This window comes from Parasteatoda tepidariorum, chromosome 3 (assembly GCF_043381705.1).
Source record: "Parasteatoda tepidariorum isolate YZ-2023 chromosome 3, CAS_Ptep_4.0, whole genome shotgun sequence".
NCBI classification, from domain to species: Eukaryota; Metazoa; Arthropoda; class Arachnida; order Araneae; family Theridiidae; genus Parasteatoda; species Parasteatoda tepidariorum.
The window spans coordinates 4303442-4319650 of NC_092206.1; the positions used below are offsets into that span (position 1 = coordinate 4303442).

Genomic DNA, 16209 nt, shown 5'->3' on the forward strand with positions numbered 1-16209 from the left:
ATCGAATAAACCCTTCCCAGGGCAGAAAACAAGAAAGATGGATGTAAACGAATTAGGTTTTGTCTTCGGCAGACGATTCTTCCATTATTCGTCCGAAATGAATATTCCGCGTTCAGCAATATAGGGTAAATACGAAATATTTGTATGTTGCATCTCTGATTTAGAAGCAGCAATTGCTGTTTATTTTTGAAAATTTAATTTTTTTATTATAATTTTACAGTGCCGAGCATAATCTTGTATCTATTTACAATTTAAAAACTCCTTGAAAAAGTTTTTTGCAATAACCGGACCCTATTTGCACAAATTCATAAAAACGGACCCTGGTTGAAAGAATGTGAGTAATTTTTTCACAATTTCACGAAAAACGGACCTTTCACAAAATGTCTGGACAGACACCTGCTATATATTTCTCTAGAATATAGTATATATTTCTCTCTCTTTCTTTTAGAAATGTTATAAATGTTTTCCATTAACACATAGATCACGACAATAAGTACTATTTTTCCAAAATTCGACTTTCTTTTTCAACATAATTTCATTTTATTTCCTATAAGTCGGCAATATTTGTGTTCTTTGGAATATAAAGAATATTCCGTTAATAAAGGAATTCATGTCCGTTTCGCCTCTATTGGAATTTTAAAGTTTCGAAGACAGATGGACTATTTAAAAATAAACGTTTACTATGGTACGGAAAAAATAGTGTCTTATCATGGTGTAATAACAAGTTGTTGTTAACAGCATCCACTTATAATACAAAATTTTCTGGACAAATTTTTTACCTATTTAGGCAGCTTTCACCTCTTCTGTTTTTAATGTTTTCAGCAGACTTCCGATTTGTATGTTGAGAATTGCGATACATCTTTGCCGAATTCCACAGTGTCGACGTAAAATATCATCAGTGATACACAAATTATGGGTTAAAGTCCCCTTGCCGTCAGGCTAATCGCAGAATTAACGCAGCCTCACCAAGTAACGTAAATGCAAGTTGGTTCCATAAAAAAAAGAAAGAACAGCGATGGCTCAGAGCATTCGTCTTCCAATGAGGCGAACCAAGTTCGAATGTTCGAATACCAGCGATGGCTTGTCGATACAAATCCGCATCCGGCTTGCACAGAGCACAGTGCTGACGTGAAATATCCTTAGTGGTAGACAGGTCATGGGTTAGAGTCCCTTTGCCGTCAGGCTAACAGCGGGAAATTCTCGTGGTCTTTCCCTCCATGTAAACCAAATGCGACATAGTTCCATCAAAAAATCCTCCAGGAGGGCAAATTTCTCCCAATACTTGATCCAAGAGCTCCCTTGTCTTCTTCACTGGGTTCAAAATTACAAGGTTACAGAGTTGAGCATTAGCAGTCGTAAATCCAAAATTGGGTTCGGTTGCTTAACTACGGTTATGAAACAAAATTATAAGGCAGAATTAGGAAATTTTGCTACTGGCTAATTGCCAGTTGCAGCAATTTGGATAGACGCTATACTTTCCACCACCATGTATCGATGCCAGTACATCCTGTAACCATACAAATGTCAATGAAATGTTATTAATTATTATTGATTTATTTTTTAACTCAAGATATGAAATGTTGATTAATAATGGACAAAATGTCAGGAAATTTTTGCGATCTATTGAAAAAGACTAGAACATACAAACACTTTTTATTTTATTTTATAACAGACGTTGAACAGCCGATCTAGTTTTTTGGGTTAACGATTACTAATGCTCAACTCCTAAGCCTTTTAATTTTGAACCCAATACAGAAGACAGGAAAACTCCTAAATCTGTACTCCCTTAGTATGATTATATAAACATCTGTATAGATTCATTTTTAGTAAAATCAAATTATTTGAGGTCACGGAACTTTTTGTCTGATTAGTAGAAGAAATATTCGTTTCTGGAGTCCGTAAAAAAACCTTATTACACAACGATCGCTTCTAACCACAATATAGGGAGTATTTATTACTCCCAGGACGCCAGTGATTGAAGCTTACTCTGCCGTGAAATAGAAAAATCAATGTAATCGATGAAAAATTAAATATAGAGATTTTTATGTATTTGGCATCCATGTATGATTAGCTACATATTGCAAAAAATGTTTTTTTTCTTTCAAAAATAGATTTTGTTTTATGAGTTTTTAAAAAAAATTCTATTTTAGCAATACTTGAAAGAAAATAGTTGTCAAGACTCTTTTTATAGCCTTCGTTGAACAGCGACCCAATTTTTTTTTGTTTACGACTACTAATGTTCCAACTCCATAGCCTTGTCATTTCGAACTCAATCCGGAAGACAAGGAAACTCCTGGATCACGTTTTGGGAGAAATTTGTCTTCATAGAGAACTTAATGATGGAACCATCCAGCATTTGCATTACATGGAGAGGAAAAACACGAGAACCTTTCACAGTTAACTTGAGTGCAGGAGGAACTTAACCAGACTAACACTGAGGATATTTTACATCAACACTGTGGTCGGTGCAAGCTGGATGCAAAATTCGCAGCCACCGCTGGGATTCGAACCCGGTTGACCACGAAAGCTCTATCTCCTGAGCCATCACGGCTCTCAAGATACTTTTCTAGAAATCTTTCGTGAAGCAGTTACGATGTTTTTTCAATCTGTACTGGACTCAATTTTTAATGGACAAGAATCAATTACGTTATTTACAAAAAAAAAATTTAGTTCCGATTAAAAATAGTTAGGCATTAATTACCTTGCAACCTTCACAGGAAGTGACGCCATAATGGTATCCAGAAGCCTTATCGCCACATACTTTGCAGGCCACAAATTTGTCGCCAGCGCTGTCTGCGTCTTCAGTCTCTTCCGCATCTGAAAATAAAATTATAATTTTTTTTCTTCTTTTCTAATTTAATTGTTTGTTTCACAAAATTCATTTGCAAGACATGCAGTAAATTCATAGCATTGCTAAATTAGATAATAATAATAATTTAAAGAAAAAAACGGTGTTAAGGTTTACAAATTGATTAGGAGTTACCCTAAACCGAGAACCAGACTCTTTAAAAGATGATTCTGATTCTTTATTCATTCTGAAAGTTGATTCCTGATTCTGTAATTTCTTTAGAAGGCTCTGTCGTCCTATGAAATGAGAAATGAAAATTGTTGTAAATAATAAGCTATTTTCAGAGTTTCTGTAAGTTTCCAACAATTATCCTTGACTGTTAGGTCAAGTTTAGCCAATCTAAAGACATCGCTGTTAATGAAATTTATTTTGAAAATGGTGTAAAACGTAAATATGGAATAAAACCACAGCTTTATGAAAATGAAAAGCGTTTCTGATCTATTTTTTCAATATTTAAAAATTTATTCTAATGCTGCATAATCTGGGCTCGTAAAAATTTGCCAAAAACTTAGAATAAGGTAGTAATTTTGGTGATTTTCATCTAAAGGAGGAAAAATGTCGCCAAATTGGCGAGTTTCATAAAAGTTTAATAACTTTTTAAATATGTAAGTTGTTAGTCCGTTTTAAAACCCAGACAATTTTTTACGGCAAGATGATATGTATAGTCAAAATGATCGCTTTGCCTCGAGTTTAAGGTACTTAAACTGAGGCTTTTTTTTTTTTATTTTCCTTGGCGACTGAACCTCGAAAAACCATGTTAAAATCTTACTTTTGGTTACAGAAATAGACTCAGAAATATTTATGTTATCGTAATACAATGATTTGGCGACTAACTTAACAGGGGGGGGGGGGGAAAAAAAAANGGGGGGGGGGGGGTAAAAAAAATGAAAATTAGATTTAGTGAGAAGTTGAATAAATCTACTTTTAATGATGCTTAAAAATTAATCATAATATAGAATATACACAAAAAAGAAGTTTTTCTAAACAATTTGCAGAAATATTTAATTACATAAAAATACTACATAATTACAAACATGATTTCTTTTTTAAATTTATAAATGTCTATTTTAACTTTTATGCGTCTTTAATTACATTTGATAGATTTTATTTATTATCACCTTCATACCTCAGTTTGCACTCGTATGCGCATGGCAATATTTATTTTTTTAATTTTATTTAAGTGTAACTTAATCATGTTTTTTTTTAAACTTTATATAAAAAATATTAAACCTTCTTTTGAAGAAAATAATTTAGCTCCTTTTCAAAATAGTAGTGCTGCCATCTAACAAAATAATTTAGAACTTTTTACTTACTTTAAACTCTCACTCTATTTTTTAAAATTTTTTTTATATGTCGAACACTAAAAACTAAGAAAATTGTAGCCGTGCATTTTTGTGTGTGTTTTACTCTATGCATTCAATCAAGCTGTAAATTAAAAAACAATTCCTTTGACACGAATACTTTCGTTAACAACATGACTGCTTAAATCTTTATTAACAAATATCAAAGATATGAAAATGCGAATAATAAAACATTAACAAACTAAACTATCTTATGAAAAATATAAAAATGCAAATTTTAATTTTTCTTCATTTAAAACAACTCTATCTTCAAGTCTGAATAATAAACTTTCATAGCATTTAGCAGAATTAGATTTTGGTCTTAAGGAATCAATAAATGCAAAATCAAAGCTATAATAAAAGTTGCACGATTGTTACCTTTCCCAAACGTGGCAGACTACTATTAGTCTAACCATACCTTAATATGTTTGTAAAAATATGAATTATGTATATATAAAATTATTAAAGATATAATATTTATTATCTATTTAACATTATTAAATTTATCGAAAAGAGAAGATAACAATGAACTAACGAAATTTTTGGTACAAAAAGTAGGGTAATTTAAAAATAATTAAATAATATTAAAAAACATAAAGAAAAAAAAAAATTAAAATAATAATGCATAACAGAAATGAGACGAAAGAAAATAATATGAGCTTGTTTAGTGCTGCCATCTTTCAGTAAAACATGAAGTATCAAGTGAACCCACATAAATTACCCATATTTTTTTCACTTTCAGTCATTGCAAGCTTGGCAAAAAGAATGGGAGTGGTGTAATGGACTAGTGGTAGGGCTGCCAACTCGAGCAGGGGAGCAAATATTGCTTGAGCAATGTGGCAGAAATTTTACATTTGGAAAAAAAAGAAACAAAATAAAATATAAGAAATTAATAATTTTAAGTATTTTCCATTCAAACAATATCTTTTCGGTATTTACCTTCAAAAAATACCCTTTTGTTGCAACAATTCAGTTATTCCCATGTGTCCTTTAGGCAGAGAATAAGATCCAAAGAATTAGTTGAAATAGCTTTTAAAGTGTCATCTTCGCCCATTTGTTTTAAACGTACTATTTTTTCTTCTTTTTTTTCCCTCACGTTCCCAACATGAATGTAACTTTTTCCGGATTCATAATTAAAAGGTAAGCGATGATATAGAATATATAGCTATTATTCATGCGTTAATATCTATACAGTGTAGTAGAGAAAGATAAGTCACATTATACTATTTTGTATGCATGTTAGCCCACGTTTTGATTTTTCTATGCATCTGAAATAATTTTAAAAAAGTTAAAAAAAGACTTTAAAAAAAAACTCGTATTCTATGTTTTATTCTACTTTTATGTAAAATGTACTAGAGATTTTGTTGAAATAGAAAGCAATCTGTACTTTGTATAGTACGAGTCAATACAAGCATATACAAGTGCTAATTAAAAGACTGCATTTACAAATTATTTTTAATAACTCCCAAAAGTGTTCCCTGACATTGTTTTCCCAGTGTTCCAGGAAAAAAAATTCCCAGGAAATGTTTCGGGAAAAATAAAAAGTGTTCTAGAAAAAGTATTCACTACTTTAATTAGATTTTTAATTTAATATGTAAAGAAGTTTTTAAAATATATTTATTTATTTAAAATTTTCAAGGACAGATATATTTTTGTTTTGTTTACTTGATACATATCTCTGGATAAATTTATGTAAATTTTTCGCAATAGAACCTCTGTTTCTTTTTATTGAAAATGAATAAAATAGCAAGCTTTAGATTTATAATGAGTATTTTTCGACATTATTTATGAAAGTGTGAAAAAATTGCCTTATTCTAATAAAATTTTTTTACTAAAGAATCTTGTCTCCCCCGTTATCAAATTTTTACAAAAATAAATATGGTTTTAAATAAGTTGTATATAAAAGTTATTTTCTTTAACTTTCCATTTTCTCAATAAGAAAACATTAGTTTTCAAATGATGGATGATGAAAAATCAGATATAGTATTAAATAAATAATCAAACATTGTAAGATATAGTATCGATTGAATAATAGTATTAATTTTTATTATTTAATTCAAAAATGATGGGAGATCGAAACTGTTTGAATTATAAGGTTTTCAAAAGTTAACGTTGAAATCTTTCGAGGAATAAAAATGTAAAAGAACCACTTAATTTTTGAGAGCGAAAACGAAATGGGATGAGCGAAGAACGAAAATAGAATTTTCTGATTGGTTAAGCCTTAGCCATTGTTTTAATTAAAACTATAGACTACTCTATATTTTTTTTCTTCCAAATATTTTACAGACATTTGTTAGTTTATAGCTCTATTTGATCAATTTATTGCACTTACTTTAATATTTAATTATTTTTTATTCGCTATGAAATTCAATGAACAACGTTAGCGTGGTAGCATGGAAGGACTATGTCACCATATTAGTATTCCTAAAGTAATCAGAAACCACTCCTTTATTTTTTACAGTAATTATGATTAAAATGTGTTTCTATTAAAGTAAATAATTTAAAATCAAAAGTAATGGAAAAGGCAACATTTATGTTGTACTGATTCCTTTAGGAGAAAAGTAAAAAATCGCCATACTATTATTGACGCCAGTAAATTTAAGTAATCGTTGAAAAATTGAAATAAAATAAATAATGTACTAAAATTCACAATTAATAGAGTATGGAGCACAGTATTTATTTGTTTAGAGGAACCTTAAGAAATCGTCATGCTATTATAGACGTCAATGATGATAAATTAATGTTGGTAATATGTACTAATTGAAACAAAAAATAACCTATGTACTAAAAAGCAAAGTTCATGTCGAAAAGATATTTATTAGTTTTGGGGGACTCTAAAAAATCGTTATATTATTATTGACCCAAATGTTTAATTAATATTGGTAATATTTATTAAATTTATTTTGTAACCATCGTTGAATGCTCAACTCCGTAACCTTGAAATTTCGAACCCATTCCAGAAGACAAGGGAATTCCTGGCAGTACCGTCTTTACGCATGGGCACCACCGGGAGGTGCCCGAGGACCCCAGGCACTCAGGGGGCCCTTGAGAATCTCACTCCTTATCAATTGTATTTAAAAAAAAAAAAACAAGAAATAAACAAGATTACCTTATATATATTTTTTAAAATAAATAAATTCTATTGTATAAAGTGTGTAATTTGTTTTTCTTTCTACAAACAGTGATTGATTATCATGCAAACAACAATAATTACAATAATTAGAATAGTTTATCAACATGGAAACTTTAAAAAAAACAATCGAAATCTATTTTTTTACGTTCCAATGAAGTTTTTATGCAAATTCAGTTTTTTTCAGTTTCTTTTGAAACAAATATAAATACAATTAAATCAAAATGTATTTAAATTTTTTCAAATTATTGCATGTGCTGAAAATGCTTTATTTTGTGTATGTGAAATGTTTTAGTTCGATTTTAAGCAGTATGTCCTGTTTTCAGGTCCCAAAACATTTCCGTTCCCGGGGGCCCTGCGTGCTATTAAGACGGCCCTGATTCCTGGACCAAGTATTAAGAGAAATTTGTCTTTGAGGAGGACTTGACGGAACTAACCAGCTTTTGTGTTACATGGCAAGGAAAACCACGAAAACCTCGGAAGATGAGGATTTAATGCGGGAGGGGACTCTAACACATGATCCGTTCAACCATTCAGAATATTGTACGTCAGAACTGTGCAACAGGATGCGGAATTCGTATCGACCAGCCTGCGCTGGGTTCGAACGTGGTTCACCTCATTATACGGAAAAAAAAAAGCTTAAAAAAACAAAAATTAATGGAAAAAAAAGGTACTTATTCTTTTAGATGAATAGCAGAAAATCGCCGTACGCAGATGACGCTTAATTAATTTTGTTAATACGTACTGCTGGTATTGTTGCAGTTTTAACGTAGCAGAGTTTTCGTAGTGTCAGAAAATATCTTTTCGTGTGGAAAGATAGTATATTAATATTTTAATGAATTAAAATTAAAAAAGAACTTTTTTCCCACTCCAACTTATAAATATTTTAGAAAGTTCTCGAGGCATGGCCAAATACGCAAAACGTAACATTAACATTAAGGGATCCAAGCTATGGATCGCTTTCCTGACCAAACTATGGGGACCATATTTTAGATTGCGGCTACTCCGTATATATCAAGGGTGAAAAATCCGAATTCGTCGGGAAAAAAAAGGTATGTTTATTCAGAGAAAATGCGTTTTTGAGTCTGATTTCGTAACTTATACTATCGTCTGTCCTGATTAATGAACATTTGAGGTCACCCCTCGAACCATTGAGATTGAGTCCTAAAATGTGCTGATCCAATCATTATATCAAAAGGTCCGTTTTTTTTGGAGCACTTTATGTATATCAATAGCCCGATTTCTCCCCTTAATATAAACGTATAATATTCAAACTTGTTCAGGTATTATATTATACGTTTTTTTTTATAATATATATTATAATATCTATTTTTTTTCTTCTCTTGCGCACTGTTCAACTATGGTATAGTTAGAGCATCCTAATACAAACCCGGAGTTCTTGGGTTCGAATCCGACGAGCACCTCTCTCTCTCGCATTCCTCTCTGCGCATCACTTTTGAGACTATGCATTTTGTTCAAATAAAAATGCATGCGGTTTCAATATTGATCAATATTTCTATTGAATTAGACCTATGTAATTATTGTTTCGGAGCTATTTTGACACATTTTGTTCAAATTTGAGAAACCCTTTTTTGCAGTTAATGCCTGAATCAAAATGTAAATCACATACAGTGCCTCAAATTGTTTCTGAGGAGTGAAAAGCAATTTTATGTCATTTATGAACAAAATGTATCACTTAGCATTAACAAAATTTAAGTTATAAAATTCATTTATAAAACTTTTTCTCAATTAATTTTTCTTTTTCATTTGTTTATGATTCACAAATTATTTTTGTTAAATATTTTGATGGTGTGAATGTAATAATTAAATCATAGTCATCATAATCATCCGAAATAATTTATGCAACTATAGCACATATAAATGTGATGAAATAATTATTTTTAATCGTATCTATTTATGACTATTTTTAATAATATCTTTTAAATGATAGCTATTTTGAATGAAGTAATAACTATTTAACAGTTAGATTTATTGGAAAATCTAACTATTTTTTAAATGAAATAATAACCATTTAATAGTTAGATTTATTGAAAAATCTAACTATTTTTTTGAAGGAAGTAATAACTATTTGTTATAATAATACTAAAGAAATAAAACTAATTTTAAAATAATAAAACGAACAAAAGTTTTTGACTCAAGCAGTTAACTTTGACTCACCCCCCCCAGTCAAAGAATAGTTGGCTGGCACAAGAGTAAAATCCAAATGCTTGAATTATGAATTTTTGATCAACACTGAGATCTTAAGAAACTGGATCTGTGTAAGTAAAGGGATTAATTTATACTTATTAAAAGGAATTTTATAAACTGGGCACTGGACTCATGCTCGTGAGAACGGGAGTTCGCAACCAGCATATGGTGATTGGTGCAAGTTCAATCTGTCGGGACACAAAGTCCTCCATGTTCCCATAACAAATTATACCTCATGGGGAACTGAATAGGAGATGGATCGTTCTCAGTTTCAGGTCAAAATTACAATCTGTGGATCAAGGAATGAATGTATGAATAGGTCCACCCTATAAATGGGTGTGGCGTATGGATGTGACAGAAGTTGAATTCTTGGTCATGGTTGACGCCACTGGGAAACAAGAACAATCGCACATCTTACCTTAATGGGCGACGACCACAACAGAAATAATTCTGTAAGCCTAAATTAACAATGCTTTGAATGGGATCGAAACTAAAAAGAAATTATTTTATTATAAATATTTATCAAGCATTCATATTCATGAATATTGTAGGAGTTGTTTCAAAAATGCATTCATCATTATTGAAATAGCTCTTTCTCTTAATTAATAAAACTAGCAAAATTTCATTCTCATTCTCTTTGCTTTTGCATCAGGATTTGCAGACATTTGTCGGCTCAAAATAATAGGATTTTGAAAACAAAAACTCAAATTAAATTTGAGGCGCAACCAATTACACCGTTTAATAATCTTTAGTTTGACTAGATGCAAAACTTTCGTTTCTTGCTTAGTATTTCTTTTTCTTTTCTTTTATTTTTTATAACCGTCGTTGAACAGCCGACTCAATTTTATGGGTTTATGACTACTAATGTTCAACTCCGCAGCCTTGAAATTTTGAACCCAATCCAGAAGACGAGGGAACTCCTGGATCGAGTATTGGGAGAAATTTGCCTTCGATGGAGCTAACCCGCATTTGCGTTACAGAGAGAGGAAGACCACGAGAACGTCCCACGGTTAGCCTGACGGCAAGGAGACTCTAACCCATAATCCATCTACCACTGACGATATATCACGTCAGCAGTGTGGTCGGTGCGAGCCGGATGCGGAATTCGTATCGAACAGCCATTGCTGGGATTCGGTTCGCCTCATTTGATGGCGAACGCTCTATCCCACGAGCCAATCCTTGTTTTGTATTTGGCTTAAATATCTCGTTTTATACAAGTCAAACCAATTTTTAAAGTATAAAATGTGGTAGATGTTACATAATATTTATCAGAGATGGCGCTCTGTGCAGTGATGTATTATTAATTAATATTAAGAATCCATTGAGAACATTAACATCATTTTTCGTTGTTGTTATTAAATATATTTTTCTGTTATTAAGCGTTTTTTATGATTTATGCATCTCACTCATTTTATTTGAATTAACGAAATACGGATTCACGTACGAATGAACATTGACCCCAATATTATCGTATTTCACGACTGATTTTGTTGCCAAAAATATAAATTATAGAACATAATTTATACACTTCTACAAGATAATTCTTTTTCGCTTTGAGTAAATCTCGTTGGCTAGGATTTATCAGTACTATCCGATAAATTTTTTTTAAAAATTAATCAGCCACAAATTGATGTTTTCTAAATTTCAGCATAATGCTTAATAAATCATCCTGAATAGCACCTCCATTGAACTGTAAACCATTTAATGCGAGCGCACAATGATGTGGGATATAAAGATATATATGTTGTTGTTCTTTCTAATGCCACTTGCCACATGGGCAAGCATGCTTTGTGAAATCGAGCAAATCTAAGGCAGAGTGTGCGTTTCTTGTTTTTCTGTGGCGCCATCTATGGCCAAGAATTCGACTTCTGCCACACCATACGTCGCACTCGTTTATAGGACGGACCCATTCATACATCCACTGATCGTAATTTTGACCTAAAGCAGAGAGCGATCGATCTCCAATCCAGTACCCTCAGAGGTATTGATTTGTTATGGGAACATGGAGGACTTTGCGACTCCGCAGATTTAACGTATATCAGTCACTTTACTATACGGGGAGTCTTCGGCCGGCGGGGTTTGAACCCACGAACTCTCGGACATGGGCCCAGCGCCCTACCAACCAGGCTATCCCGGCAAAGATATATGTTTGGTGAGTCGTGCTGCCTCAGGGGATAGAGATTTCGCCTTCCAATGAGGTGAACCGGGTTCCCGGGTTCAATTGGTAGATTCGAATCACGCACCCGGCTCGCACCGATCACAGTACTGACACAAAATATCCTCAGTGGTGGACGGATCATGGGTTTGAGTCCCCTAACCGTTAGGCTAACCGAGGTTTCCGTGGCTTTCCTCTTCGTGTAACGCAAATGCGGGTTAGTTCCTTCAAAAAGTTTTCCACGATGGCTAATTTCTCCCAATATTGGATCCAGGAGTTTTCTTGTCTTCTGGATCGGGTTCAAAATTACAAGGATACGGAGTTGAACATAAGTAATCGTAAACCCAAAAATTTAGGTCGGTTGTTCAACGATCGTTATAAAATAAATTAAAATGAGAGAACACAAAAATATTTTTTGACGTGAGCAGGTCTGAGCAGAAAACAGCATCAGGTAGGGGTCAATGTCCTCTGAAGAAGGAGAAGGAAAAAAAAAATGGCAATGAACTTGAGGGAGAGAGTGACTTTTTTCTTCTCCGCATTCCTTCTTTTATAACGGGGTCATCTCCTCACACACACAACCTCCCCCCTCCCCACGGGGAAAAAAAATATTTTTTTTTTACTCCGAGAGAAATTTTTTTTAACAGGTGTTTACGGGATTTAGTCAGAGACAGGTGAAACAATTAAATTAAGAGAAACAAAAAATCAGTACAGAAACATGCAGCCGATAGTATTATGAATTGCTTTTTTAATATTTTCATCCCTTTTTTTTAAAATATATATATATATCCCTGCATCAATGTTTAAGCACAAGTGCCACTGCCCAGTATGCATTTAAACGGTACTCCAAATATAATAATACCAACAAATAAATTAATATCAAATCAGATATAACAATCATATCGGATATTCACTAAAGCTGCCCGATACTTTTAACTATAACTGACATATGTATTACTAATTTAAAATAACAAAAGCGCTCTGTTTACAAAAGAAAAAAAAAACCTATTATAATTTTTTTTAAAATTGAACATGTAATAATGTTTTGTCCTATTATTACGGTGATATTCTGGCATTTTGTAAATAATCATTACGGAAAAAAAATTAATTAAAAATCATGAAATTCGTTGCCGTAAAAAAATATCGACGACGGAATCACGCGAATCGGACTGCTCAGTAAAGGGGTTACTCAAATGCTTGTTTCGTTTCGAGATTAAGTTGTTGTAATAAATAATATCGCATAAAAAATATCGGATTTATAAAACTATGGGAAAATCGATAGCAATAAATGCCAAATATTCGATTGAATCATTGCCTTAAAAAGTAAACACTCAAATGCACGATTCGAATTTTCCAGGATATTTAAAAACCACGTGAAAATCAATATCAATAACTGCTAAAAATTCAATAGAAACGTTACATCGATTTACGTTAGCATCGTAGTTGAGAGCGTCTAAAAGTGATTATCTTATAAAAGTGATTAGTTTTGAAAGGGCACTCATTCAACAACATAAGAATTTAGCAAAATGTGTTATGTTATGGAATAACTGAATTTTATCCTCAACAATTTTTAAATTACCCTCTTATACTATTTTATGCGTATATTTCAAAAAATTATTCTCTCTCATAAAGGCATGCTAATAAATAATCTATAATTAAAAGCATGCTAATAAATAATCTCTGGTTATAATTTTTTTTATAAAAAAAAGTAAACTAAAGATTTTGAGAAAATGAATATTCAAAGCTTTTTTTTAAAAAAGTTATTTATTTTTAAAAATAATTTTAAAAATTAAAACCAATAAAAAATTTAACGAGTTGAGAATAATCCTAATAAAGTAAATATTTGTAAAAATAAATCAGAATTAAACCTATAAACACAGATAATTTTACCTGTGTGTAACAACTATTTAAACAGTGAATGTTTTAAAAAATGGACTATGAATAAAAAGGTAGTATTTTTAAAGGAAGGGCGGCTGATTTTTACAAAAAAGACAAAGAGAGAGGATTTATAGGGATCCAAGGGCAGACAGGGTGGACCACCCTTCTAAAAACGCTTAGGGAGAACACTGATTAATGAGGAGCTTTTTTCCAGTATTTTTCCCACTTTTTTATTTCCAAACTTTTTTTTCCCCGTGTTTTTTTAAAATTTTTTTTATTAGCAATTCAAAACATTCATGTCTGTCTGTCCTGTACAAGCTATATAATAAATATTATGAGATTATAATTATCACAATAATAAGGTACGAAAAGCATTAATTTTTAAAAAGAATAAGTAAAATCTTCATTTAAATTTTTTTAAAAAAAGGCAAACAATGTTTGAACAATGTTTGTTGTTATTTGGGGATCAATGAACTGGCCTTAAGCAGCATTTCAGCATTCAGTCAAAGAATTTCTGAAAAGAGAGATTTCTTCAACGAAACACGTTATCACTGACTAGGAATTTTTTTTAAAACCCGTTAGTCCAGGTTGCACTAGCAAAACGATTTTCAACGTTGATAGGATTTTTTTTAAAAAAAACTTAATTCTGTATGCATTCCCTATACATATTTTTGTTTCCCTAATTTAAAGATTAAAATTACCTGTACTGTTATTATTACGTTTTTGATGTCTAAATTAAGAGTTCAGGATAATTACCTATTTTTTATTATTATTATTAGAATAATGTAATTCTACGTTGCATTTTAAGATAAAGTTATTCGAAGTTAATTGATAAGATAATAGTTAAGATAAAGATTCGAAAGTTATTAGTTAAGATGAAGTGTCTGATCTTGTTAACCGTTTTACAATTATTTTTTGGTGCAAACTGTATGAATGACGGCTAAAGAGATTCGTTAAATGATTTAGAACTTAACTTTAAGTTAAATTCTAAATCATTTAACGTGAGTGAACTGTAAACCATTTATTGCGAACACACAACGATGTGGAATATAAAAATATACATTTGGTGCGTCCTGGTGGCTCAGGGGATAGAGCTTTCGCCTTCCAATAAGGTGAACCGGGTTCGAATCCCAGCGGTGGTTGGTCGATACGAATTACGCACCCGGCTCGCACCGATCACAGTGCTGACGTAAAATATCCTCAGTGGTGGACGGATCATAGGTCCCTTTATCGCCAGGCTAACCGTGGGAAGTTCTCGTGGTCTTCCTCTCTATGCAACGCAAATGCGGGTTAGTTTCATCAAAAAAGTCCTCCACGAAGGGAAATTAAGTTACGATGTGGAGAATGAAAAAACTGTATTTAAAATACATCCGTCCGTTTGGTATATTAAATTCCAGTTGTGAACTCGCCAAATTAGTTGTGATACTATGCTTTTAATTTTAAATGTTATTTCAAAAAATGATTACTTAAAGAAATGATATATGTTCATTTATAGATCTTAATAGTATCATAAGATACATATTGGGACATTCGAAGTGGAGGCACAAGTATTCTTTTTAGTACATATATTTTTAGTTTAATATATTTTAAACATATATTTTTAATTTAAGCAGTTTTATGCCTAGAAGCAGCAATTATTGCGAAGCAAACGTCAGCGAACTTAGACCCTTAGTAACTTAATCAAAAATTGGTAAAATCAACTTTTCATTTTTTTAAAATATCTTTTAGAAGACTTGAATTATTTTCTCTTTTTGAAGTGATCCTCTTAGTTTGCCTGAATATGAATCTTTTGTGAAACGATAGTTTTTTTTAAAAAATTTAATTTTGAGATAGAATTTAAAAGGAAATGAAATGTTATGACGTACGATAAAAGTCATACAAACCATTTTAATGACTCGAAAAATTTTTTAATGCGCTGTTGAACATGCACCATGTACTTTTAAAACCATTTTAGTTTAAAATATTAAAATGCAAATAAAAGAAAAAAACTTTGGAAATTTTTTCTTTAAATTAATTTTTTTAAAAATTATATATTTTTATTTGGAGCAAACTAAAATATAGACCAAACTTTAATTGCTAATGCGAAAATAAATAAAGCAACATGCTTTACTACCAACAAGTCTTAACCTTCTTAACCAAGTTTTTAAAAAAATTTTTTTTATGGTTTATGAAAAGTCGATTGATCGTGTGAGCAAGGTTAAAAAAAATTCGAATTAAGAAAAACCGATTTAAAGACAAAACTTTGTAACTTTAAACAAAATATTTAAATTTTGAAGGCGACTGCAATTTAGAAAAAGAGGATACTATTTTCTGTTTTCAGTATTTTTGGTGCAATTTTCTACTCGATATACTGGAAAGAAAGAACGATTTCTGTAATTTAGATGTGTCATAGTATAATAACGGACTGTACACAAAAAAAGTTCACTTTGAATACCTTTTGATCAAATAATCGGATCTTTACGTTCTAGGACTCAATCTTAATAGTTGGTGAGAGTGGCCTCTAATATGCTAATTAATTAGTGCAGACGATATTTTAAGTTATGAAATCAAATACAAAAACGTATTTGCTCTACATAAACATACCGTTTTTTCGACGGATTCGAATTTCTGACCCCCAAAATAGAGTGGGTAGCCGCAATCTGGTAAATATGGT

The 16209-nt window shown here is 31.5% G+C and overlaps 1 protein-coding gene across 1 annotated transcript in view; it reads right to left on the minus strand.

The window, feature by feature from the left end:
• LOC107444900 (ecdysone-induced protein 78C) overlaps positions 1 to 16209 on the minus strand; it is an 89201-nt gene that overhangs the window by 58861 nt on the left and 14131 nt on the right. The window contains exon 2 of the mRNA XM_016059168.4: positions 2702 to 2817. Within this exon, the coding sequence (XP_015914654.1) occupies positions 2702 to 2817 (116 nt within the window). The remainder of the gene's footprint in view (positions 1 to 2701; positions 2818 to 16209) is intronic.